Here is an 11,572-nt window from a genome sequence, read left to right on the forward strand (position 1 = left end):
TTCTTGATCTTCTCTTCTCTCTTGAGAGTGTTGCTCTAATTATAGCCCAGTGCAGACCACTTTAACATGTAGCAGGTTCAAGAAATCTATAGTTACAGCTTGTCAGGCCTTTTTGTTATGGCTGCTAAATGCTCTCACTGTCAGGGGGAGCGACTTGTTTATTGGACAATTATCAGAATAGGACCCAGCTTGAAAAAAACTGGAATTGTTGTTGTTGTAATTGTAGCCCACTGAAGATTAAAAAGTCTCCTAAGATTGCAGGTTTACTCAGAATAATTACCATTTTAACTCATTTATTAGCTTTTTTGCACACTTACAATCAAGTCAAATAACCATGAGCATTATTTACTCTACCTACACAACATCATCGATCCATCACATAATGACAACATTGGACAAAAACTTTTACAATGGCAAACATATCTAGGCAGTGCTTTCCTTTAAGTTAGCCCCAGTTGTAACACACCCTTTTTTACCCATCACACAAAACAGTGAATTTAAAGTTTGTTTGATATTGCATAATTATGCTAAGGGTGGAATGACATGCAGTGCCGATATCAAAGCCGACTATGAGTATATGTGTTATCAGTGGAGTATAGTGATATTCCATTGCTAACTCACAGCACCATATGGGTACATCCATTTTTTAAAATCAGCTACTGTGGTCAATTGCACATACAGTATATGATAGGTTGATGAATTGAAACGGTGTTGCCCCTGAGGTTGCTTTGTTGCTTGAGTAGTGATAAAGAAGCCGCTCTCTGGAGTGAGAACAGGTTTAGTGATGTAATCCCCCAGCAGGAGTAACCTGATTTACACATATGCATATCATACACAACACTGTGCATACTTAACAAATCAATGACCCCCACTGCTTTGTACTGTGTGTGCTCAGCTAGTCATGCTAGCGGGAAAGTGTTCATAGTTTTTTGTTTCTTTTCTATTACAGTATGTGCCTTAGAGAGTGCAGTCTATATGCAGTTAATACTCTTCATTGATGGTGACATGATGACGACCTTCTCCTTCATTTTAAAACTCATTTCAGAGGCGATACTTTCTCAGGAGATCTGATTGCCACATGTACTTCCTCTCCGGAAAGCGATCAGGGATCCTGATGCGCCGGAAGTCCTGGATGCATTTATCCAGCTCTTGCTCTGGAGTCATCTTCTCCTTGTTGGCTTTTCTCTTTGCAGCCTCCCGATCTCGGACCCCGAAGGTTCTCACATGCAACATATCAGTCTTGCGGCGCATCTCTGCCTGCTGCATCATGTGAACTGATCCTTTGGGCATGGGACGGTCCAGCGTCTGGATGTTGGCACGCCAGCTCACAGGGCCACAGATCACGGTTCCTTGAGGGGAGCTGGCCTCCGATTGGGTCTCAGAACAGGAAGTGGAGAGCTCATTGAAGGAAGTGCCGCTCTCTCCTTCCCGCTCGCTTTTGTGGCTCTTGCAGCAGCAATCACCGTGAGAGGACAACCACCTTGAGGGCCCACCTAGAAAACAAAACACAGAAACACATTTGTCTCTTGTTTTGACCACATGCAGTACAATTTCTTTTGCAACAAGATGCTCTTTCGTGCAGCAATGCATTGTAAAGTAATGTACTAGCTGTCTGTATGGTGACAGATTCAAGCTGTAATCAAAAGAAACAGTTACACTGATCAAGCCAATACTGAAAAATGCCTACACATCAGTTTCAATGGCATACAAATATATTTAAACAAACATCAGTGTATGTGTGTCTGTTTGGGGTGGGGGGGTATTTAGGGAGGTACGGACATAATAACATGCACGTTTTTGGCTTTGACATTTAATTTCAGAATCAGAAACATTTATGTGCTATGTGGGTTAGACACGCGAAGAATTTGACTTGGTGGCTGGTGTGTACACATTAGACAGACAACAAAACAACAACAATCAAAAACAATCAACAGTCAACATATAAGATAAAGTAAATCAAATAAATCTGTTCATGAGGGTCAGTGGGGGACCCGAGCTCTGTTCATGAGGGTCAGTGGGGGTCAGTGGGGGACCCGAGCTCTGTTCATGAGCCCGACTCCCGACGAGAAGAGAGCTTCGAAGAGCTTGTGGGCTGTGCATATTGCTTCCTCTGATAAGGAGAGTCTCCAGAGCTCAGTGTGTTTTAGTATGGCTCCCTTAAAAACCTTTCCCATTTTCCAAGGCAAAGCTTCTATCAGAGCCCAAACTATTTGCTTTGCCATCGCAGTTTCTTATGAGAACTGTTACCTGACTGCCCTGTTTTAAGAAGGTGGTCTATTCTTTCTGTGTTTTCAGATCACTCTGTCAAGTAACTCGAAAAGGTACTTTCTATCTTTATGGAGGCAGAAAAGTAGAAAAGGCATGTAAAAGTATTGTATCTGTAAAGTATATCATCTTAGGTCGTAACATAACTGGGTCAGATGTACCTGCAGGTATCCTGACCTCATGTCATGAAATTGTAGTAGAAACAGAAGATTCTTCTTGAATCGTCTCACATTCTCCTACATTGCCTGCTGGCTTTTGTGCTATAGAAGTAAAGTCGGAAAACACTGTATCGGTCTCTCATTTCCAGCAATATCCCTGAACTGTGGTCTCAATTCAATGTATTAACAGGTAGATATGTGTGCCGTTGAAAGCTGCTGTGCTCTACGCAATATGAACAACAGAATTTGAGGAATAAACGTGTGCACACATGCTTTTAATGCCTCTTAATGGCTTTTTCCAATATGATGCTATATACAGATTCAATGGCAATGATATCTCAGAGCGAGTAATAATTTGTCCATTACCTCCTTTCAGTCCTTGCACCAATTTATACTGAACAATTCAACGGGATTTTAACCTCTCTACGCCCACTGTAATAATTACCTTATCTCTAGTGAGATGATTGCATTGAGCTGATATTGAGAGAGTCACTAACCGTTTTTTAATGGCCAATCCATGAGTAAAGGGGTGAATCAGTGCACCAGTTTCCACCTGCAGAAAGTGAATCTGAAGCACCACCAGGCACATAGATTCAGGCATTTTAGTGTGGAGGATCAGGCTGAGCATTGTTTCTAAATGGATAGATATTGTATTCCAGAGGGGCAACCCATTTAGGAAACTAGCCAACACCCAATAATTGCATCATAAAATGTTTAGGCAATGCAGGAGAATGAATTGTATTAAAGCAACTGGTAAGAAGAACGTGGGCTGGCATTTTGTTTTATACATACATTTGTCTCAATGAAGCGTTGGCATAGACAAGTATATGATACAAAAACAAATCTGCGTGTGTCAGAACGAGACCACAATAAAAGTGGTGTTGTGTAAATCTTTGATGACTCCTTCAGACCTAAGACAGGAAATGACTTAGACCCTTGTCAGAAAACACAGTCATTCTCAGGTACTTTTAAACAAGTGGGTGTGTGCAATACCCTCTGGTATCTTTTCAGGGAAGCCATTGATTGTATGGTGTTTCTCAGATCTGTATAGCCTGTCTAAGATATCATATTCCAACCATATTAAAAGAGTGGGGCTGGTCCTCACTGCACTTATCATAAATAACACAGAGCCCTAAGAGGCTAAGAGGTATGCAGGCATGTCACAAGGGGTATCCTCAAACTCCTCTCCATCTCTCATGAAAGCAGAGATGTTTGTCTTTGTGTCTGTTGTAGGTCCGAGTTTTAGGGAAATTGAACTCCCTGCATATTGGATTCAAATTACACATTTTTATCTATTGAGAGGTTTTAAATGGTAGCAAAGTAGGACATGATGTGGCCTGAGGGCAGAGGGCTCTGACAAACTCAAATGCAAATGTCAGTGACATTAGTGAATTTGTTTTTATCTGTGCCTCTAAACAGACTCATCAAGGATGTGTGATGATTATTTCTCTGACGGTGGAGCAAATCTGTGCTTCAGTCATGTAAGCTGAGAAGCCAAAATTAAACAGTGAGGAACAAGAAAGATGCAATTACTCAGCAATTTCATGTTGTTATTGCACATGACCAGAAGGCCAGAATGCAATTTATTTCATATTTGCACTTGAGTGTCCCGAAGCTGTCTGCTTTTCAAATTTGAATCTCGGCAGTGACATGAACTGTGCTCTCAATCTAATCTGCAACATAAAGTTTGCTGATCCAGTACAAGTCAAGTTGCTATTCACAGTCGCTAATTGAAGGTCTGTTGCTGGAGCTGCTGTCCTTTCTCATCCCGGTGAAGTAGTCTCAAATGGGCAGGGAGTGAGTCGGAGAGGCCTCACTGCATTGTTGTGGCTGTTCCAATTGTGACAAACTGACCCGGAAGTACATTGACCTAATTCTCTTTTCTTTTAACCTAAATGAAAAAGGTATTGCGAGATCTTGCAAAAGCTTTTTTCATTTTCTCAACCGTAGATATCTAACCCCCTAGATGTCACTAGGGCTCCTTATGAAACACTCAGAATAGGGAGGGAGATTATCAGAGTATCCGCTCTGATGGTTTGGTGAAAATAAATAATATGTATACATATATATATATATATATATAGACTATTCTATTCTCCAGCTCTCACAAATATGTCTTACTCTGCACTGGCCTCAGGAGGAGTGTAGTTTATATGCTTGTTTGCTCACAAATAAGGCCATCGTGTCCTTGCAGCAATAACAAAAAAGGCTTGTCTTGCAAAGGCAGTGACCGTCCTTACAGGGTGAGGGAAATCCATTTCTCCAAGATAGCCCTATTTGCTGAAAAAGTATCACTTCAGCAGTTTGTGTCCAACCTAATTGATGGTTACAGCCATCCTCTTGCCCAGTATAATAATGTCTGAAATATCTGCAAACAATTGAATTTGTCAATATTAATTAGCTTCATCCAGCGAGCAGCAGTGATGAGATAAAGCTGGAGAGGAATAGTCCGGGTGACCAAACAAGCTTTACATGGTAATTCAAGGACACTCTTACTCTTGCATAGATCCATTACTGGCTTCATTGGCCGATTGTTAATGACAAGAGGGTGCTGTCCCCTCCAAGAGTCACAGGGTGGCAGCCCTGCTGAGTAGGTCCCTGACAGGGAGATGAACAAGCAACTTAGATATATTGAAATGTCTATAACAGCCTCTCCCTGTGGGCCTGTCCCTGACCCAGAGCCACACCCCTCCACTGCACAAACCCTGATGATACAAGATGAGACGGAGAGACAGCGAAGAAGGTGTCCTGAGTTTTCAGCGAGCTCTTGGCATCACCTAAATGAAGCCATAAGTTGCTGCAGGACAGACAAGATGTGATGCTGGTCCATTACCCTGTTAAGGAGATGATATATAGAGTGACAACTAAGGAAAGGGAACTCTAAGCTCAAGCGTCTGATCCTCTTCATAGTTCTCCATCACTGACTCAAAATATAGTGATTCTTTTGGACAAACTTCATCTCATTATGTACAGTCGGGCCCCAACGCCATAACAATCACTGCCTTACGACTTCGCACATGCCAACGCACGGGATCCCCTGTCTTCAGAAAACACTCAGCCCTGCCCACAATGTGAGCTCCACCATCCAAGTAGCCATTACATGTCTCCGGGGGGATCATTAAGGTGTTGAATGTCGGATGGTAAGAGCTGTATACCCATTTTCCAACAAGAGAGCACAGAAGTGGCAAATAAATATTCAAACGATGTCTAAAAAATGTAAATTAACTATGTACTAACTTTATCTATTATTTTAAGGGAGTGTACAGGAGTATTTTATATTTAGATTGATGCCTTACCTTTGCTTCCACTCTTCTAAATAGGGTAACTGCAAATTGCTTATTGTGGGTAATCCTCTCAAGTCTATGTTTAGTCTTTTTATTTGTCAAAATTGCATTATTATCACTTGAAATGGAATGAAGTTACTAGCAGGAACTATTTTGAAAACTCTGCTTGTTGATGCGTTCAAGGGCACTCCCAACATCTGGGAATTTGGAGACAGCAGTCATCATAGTTTATTATTGGAAAATACAGTTTGCATCAGTGTCCTCGACCGTGAAAAAAAGAAAAGTTGACCAAAAAAAGTTTAGAATGAAAGATTGCCTATCTTATATTCTACATCTCTGCAAGGCTATTTAAATACCATGAGATGTAAACTAACAGATGCATTGATTATATACATAATCAATATTAAATGTTTGTAGTCAGATTTAGAGAAATTGAGCAGTAATGGTAACTATTTTGGAGTCAGGGACCTATACCGTGAAAAAGCGCACGCATGGTCCTTCACTACAAAAGGCTTCAATAAACCATTGGTTTAAAAAAAATACATTTTGCCTTTGCATCTGCAGTTTTTCAATAAGCTCAGATTTACTCCCAAGGTGATCCAGCTGGTCTTGAGCTGATGTAGTGCACTAGGTGCTGCAACTATTGTCAGAAATAATGGCACAAGCACACCCGCTCCTTACTTCTGACCATGCTGCTCCCCGGTGCTCTTTAAGACGAATAGGAGTTATTCATGGGAGCACAATCCATCTCGTGGAGGCACTGCCAATCCATCCACAAGCCAACAGGCTCTCTGGGAGCTCGGGGACAGCCAATCTTTTCCTCCACGACACCCAAGTAATTAATTACTTTCCCTCCTACTTTCACCCAGCTGCCTTGTGGCCATTGTTCAGGAGCAATTATGGCCACACATCATCTCGTTCACAGCCCAAATGAAGACTGCACAGTTATATTAACAAAGCACACCTGGCATTCTCCATCTTTACTGTACATGTCTCCCATTAAGTCAAGGCACTTCTGTACAGCCCTTTTAGATGTGGAAAGATGGAAATGGTCTGATGTACTCGTCATACTGATGATTTGCTCTGCCCCTGTGATGTGGAAGAGGTAATGTCAAAGCAGGTTATGATGATATTGTGTCCATGACGACAAATCATTTTCATCTATATATTGAAATATGACTTGTGTTTCAAATTGCCTTAAAAATTTGTTATAATTTATCTTACTAAATTGCATCCCCATCCTGCATTGCTGGTGACACTGGAAATATGTTGGGATCACAGATTGCTTTTTAATTAGCCAACAAGCTCCTCTTTCCCCAGAGATGATAAGCAATAAGGAGACTCATCTCAAACGTCAACTGAGAGGTTAGAATTGTAAATCATTACAGAAATAATGACACTTCAATAGAAAAATAACTACATGTCTCTATCACGCTAATCAACCTGCATTTGTGCTAGACAAATAACCCGACCATATCTATCAGTTACAGAAAAAAAGTCAAAAGATAATCACAAGTTCAATACCTTTGGCTCTCATATCTTTGACCTTTCATCTTTATATCAAATTTCAATAATTACAATTGATTTTGACTTTTTATTTTGACCATTATTTTGTTCTATCTCTTTTCAGGCTTCCACACATATTCCTTCAGTAAATGCAACACCATGCAACATGCTGCAACCAGCTGGTTGAGCTAACCAGCTTCTACTCTCTGTCTCATACACTTTAATGTGTGCTGTTTAGATGTTTTTATTCAATGGGTGAACAAGTCATACACAGGAATTATTCATCATGGCAAGGATACAAAAACTCTTGTTCGTGATGAATTGTGGCCTCCTGCGAGGGGGGAATGCCCTTTTTCTGAAAGAATAATTCATGAAACATATGGCATACATCCAACTGAGCAGGAGGGGATGACAATAATTTAGACTATTGTCTCAACACTTTGAGGGAATGTGTCCCCTGACTTTGAATAAAAATGATACGACACAGTAAAATGATGAATATCTGTACTGTTTGAAAGTCCAAACAATTAGGGAGAGTCAGTTGAGCCTGTAGAAAAAAACTGACGCATTTAACAAGAAGAACAACATTGATGACGACAAGGAACTGACGAGCTGGAAGAAAATCTCTCAATTTATTTATTACGTTGGGTTGCTCATTTTAGTCTCTAAACCATCCTGACTCCCCATTTCCCTCCATGTGGGCATGTGATTGGTTAGGAGGAGGGGTAAAAGGAGAGCAGTTAAATGTTTTGCTGAAAACAACAATAAAGCACATCTGTTTACTGCCAAACTCAAAGGTGCATTTGTCTCCATGGATTTTAACTCCCTGCCCTAAGACAGCCAGTGCCCCACATTCAGAATCAGGTTTACAGTATTTGTCTTGAAAGTGAATGCGAGCTGTGCTGCTGTGAACCAAGGGCTCTCACACATGTCTGCCCCTGATACGTCTATCTATCATCCTGACTAGGCCTTTGTCTCCCAAGCTTGATATCTATGTTTTCCTTTCACCCTCACCTTGTCTTTTCTCTTTTAATGAAAGCCCATTCTCTTCCTCTTCTTCCGTGTCTTACCACAAAACACTTTTTCTCTCTCCGCTCTCTCAGACCCGGTCAACTTTCCTGTCGGATACTTACTTTAATCTATTTTTGCACCTCTCTTCTTTCTGCCTCACACTCAAAGAAATGACTCATTGGATGAACTCAATTAAATTGTTGGCAGGTTTTCCATCCAATAATTATATGCAACTCCAACTCAAATTTAGCACATCAGTGCAATAAAATGTAATTAAGTTAGTCCAACTCATTTGTATCAAATACATCTAAAATAAAATAACGATATTCATTAAATTAAATTAATTTGTGTTTGTCCAACTCAAAATATAAACTAACTAACTAACAAAATATGCAAACTCCACACAGAAGGAACGCCCTGACTGGGAATTGAACCCACCAACCTCTGGCTGTGAGGCGACAGTGCTAGCCACTACACCACTGTACAGCCAAGAAAATGTCTTCACCTCATGCAAACAACTGATTTTCAGCTGGCGCATGCGCAAAGGGTAGTCCTCAATGAAACACATTTATTTTGAGTTGATATGCACACCATCTAACCTAAATAAATCTAATAAATGAAAGTATTCATACATTTTGTGTTACACCCATGAAATATAAATATCTATTTTTGTAATTGATTTATTTAAATGTATCAAACAATATTTAAATGTGTCACCTCGAAGAAGGGCTTGAATCGTTTTTGTGAGTGTAACCTAAATAAATCTAATAAATTAAAGTATTCATACATTTTGTGTTACACCCATTCAATATAAATATCTTCGTTTTGTCATTGATTTATTTAAATGTTACAAACAATATTTAAATGTGTCACCTCTAAGAAGGGCTTGAATCATTTTTTTGAGTGCAGTTCTTTCTCCCCATGGCTAGGTCTCATGCAATTTTTACTCCCTCATCTGTCCTCCTCAGCCGCTATTTGCTCCATCTAGCCGCCTCTCTCTTCTTCATTTCCCTTCTGCCTGCTTCCTTAAATTTCCTCTTTTAGTTCCTGTGCTTTTCTTACTCTACATCTTCTTTACTTCCTTATTGCCATTTATCCCCTGTCCCTCACCTTCTTCTCCTCCTCTCACTGTTCCTGTCTTTGTCCTAGGATAATGCCCGTTAATGGGGAAGGGGATGAACACCTCCAATGTAAGCTTTGCTCAGAAAGTTGAATGACTCAGGAAAATCCATACTGGCCGGATGTTTGTGCAAGTCAAGGCAGAGCTCTCTGTTATAATTAGCCTGTATGAAGAGCACTATTGGCAAATCATTATAGCAAATCATATGTCATGTCTTCCTCAGCTCACTCTCCTGCACCTCCAACCTTGACCCATTAACTGAGTTTTCTTCAGCTCTTCCAAAGGGAGCCATTCAGAGTAATGAACAAAGTGCTTTTTAACTGGCCATATGGTCCAACTCCTTTTTCTGCAGAGTGGAATCAACCATATTTGCAGCTAATTAAGGCATTTGCTGATGAACAAACTTGTCGTCAAGTGAAAAGGAAAGCTGATTCAAGAGAATAGAGCTGCTTTAATGTGAATTGTGTACAGCCCACCGGTGCTATATTATTAATAACCCATCAGCAGCTGGGCTATAACCCATGTTTACGCATGAGGCATGCGCATGTGTACTTGAAGCAGCGATGTGACTCAACTTCCCTGAGGCCTGTGGGCAAGTTTGCCCTTTTATCTCGGTCCCAAAACAGATGTTTAAAGTCAGCCACTGCAAGGGATGTAAGTATTTTTAGAAGGATGAAACCTGACCATATCTCCTGGTGTGATCTAACAAGCACCAGTTTCTGCAAATCATCTCTATTTATAGATAATTGGAAACAAGTTGCAAGAGATTTTCATTTAGAAATATGTGTGGTTAAACTTTTTTACACCATTTAATTAATGGGAAATAATGCCCTTTCTGGTCACCATGCAATATATTGTTTCTGGATGTGGTTATGGGTGAGAGGGGAATATGGGTGTTGTTTGTGTTTAACTTGGTTGTTTGCATTTTATTTATGTTTGGAGGTCAAAGCCATGCACCAGTATATCTCCCATCACCTCTGAAACTAGAAGTAGGAACAAATCTTCACTCACGGTAGAAGATGTACTGTGCGTAATTGGACCAGACCTTGTCCTCCGCGTAATGACCGATGGAGGACGCAGTCAGGGACGAATTGCAGGCCACCATGTGAAAGCCGCTCTCTGACAGCATGTCAAAAGCTCTCTCCAGGTGCCTGAACTTGAGGTAAAACCTGCAGGTGTAACGGTCCGGTGGTCTGTCCGAGTCCCTGTTCTCATTCAGGGCGTCTCCAAATACCTCTTTCGCCAAGCCAATCCTACTGCTGATGAAGATCCTCGGTAACTTTTTTGCCTTATTATCAAGTTGACTTTCTCTGCCACCCCCCGCGCACGCGCCTTTAAACGCGACCGTGATGTAGCCATACCTCCCGTCCAAGGAATAAGAGGGGTAAAATAGCTGGTCGCTGCCCTGCGACGCATCATCCAAATCATTGTACAAGTCGTCTGACAATAGTTTTGATTCCTCGGACGACAAAAGTTTTGCCAAATCTGGCAGCTGGAAGTATTCCGCCTCGCGTTTCAACCTTCCTTTCTCGGGAAAGTGATCAGGGAGGACAACTCGCTTGTCTCTCAGATAATCTAATACATACCGAAACAGAAAGCCATCCCTGTCAACAAAATAACGTCCTCTGAAGTCCCGGGACAAGTCATTTGAAGACCCCTTCTTGTTAGAGAACAGCTTGCCAAGTAAGGAATTTGGAAAGCTTGTCAATGTGGCATGGCGAGTGTAATACACCTGTCCACCCACGTTTAGCTCAATGACATCCGATGGAGGATTCCCCACCGACCCTTGCTCTTTTGCAGTTTGCGTTTTGCAGTTTTCGCTTAGTGCCATTTTATCAGATTTTGCGCGGAATCTGAGTGTCGATCACGGAGCGCAAACGTTCCAGAAGTTCAGGGTGTGGGGTGTAGCTGCATGGTGTTGACGCCCTCAGACTTAAAGCAGAGTCTTGATTCAAGCTGCAGTTCTTGTATCCAGTGTCTCATGACAAATACTCCAAAGGTTTGCTTACAGTATATTATTTAACTCCATGCAGAAGTGTGTCTGCCCACAGTGCATCCTTTTTTAACTGAAGCGCATAGACAACATCCACTGCGATTTTAAAGAAGTGCAATTCTCACTTCACTCTGAAATATCCCAAAAAGTAAAATCCTGTTTTGTTGGGTTAAAAAAAAGTTTTCGCTGTCTTGCATCTGGCTTCTCCTTTAATCAGCCCAAAATCCTTTGAAGA

At 41.1% G+C, this 11,572-nt stretch overlaps 1 protein-coding gene across 1 annotated transcript; it reads right to left on the reverse strand.

Moving 5' to 3' along the window:
• Nucleotides 1-349: 349 nt before the first annotated feature.
• On the reverse strand, nucleotides 350-11,178 carry LOC130209798 (BTB/POZ domain-containing protein KCTD16-like). Its single transcript, XM_056439648.1, has 2 exons — nucleotides 10,356-11,178; nucleotides 350-1,493 (listed from the first exon to the last, which is right to left on the reverse strand). Exons 1-2 carry the CDS (start codon nucleotides 11,173-11,175, stop codon nucleotides 1,042-1,044), a joined length of 1,272 nt encoding a protein of 423 aa, XP_056295623.1. The 5' UTR covers nucleotides 11,176-11,178; the 3' UTR covers nucleotides 350-1,041.
• Between the last annotated feature and the right edge of the window lie 394 nt (nucleotides 11,179-11,572).

Source organism: Pseudoliparis swirei, chromosome 19 (genome assembly GCF_029220125.1).
Source record: "Pseudoliparis swirei isolate HS2019 ecotype Mariana Trench chromosome 19, NWPU_hadal_v1, whole genome shotgun sequence".
Classification (NCBI taxonomy): Eukaryota; Metazoa; Chordata; class Actinopteri; order Perciformes; family Liparidae; genus Pseudoliparis; species Pseudoliparis swirei.

Bases quoted from the DNA above. Each gene is read 5' to 3' on its own strand.
- LOC130209798 (XM_056439648.1), bottom strand. From the start codon at position 11,175: ATGGCACTAAGCGAAAACTGCAAAACGCAAACTGCAAAAGAGCAAGGG. The intron at 1,494-10,355 runs GTGAGTGAAGAT...TTTGTTTTCTAG, and splicing joins CGCACAGTACATCTTCTACC to GTGGGCCCTCAAGGTGGTTG.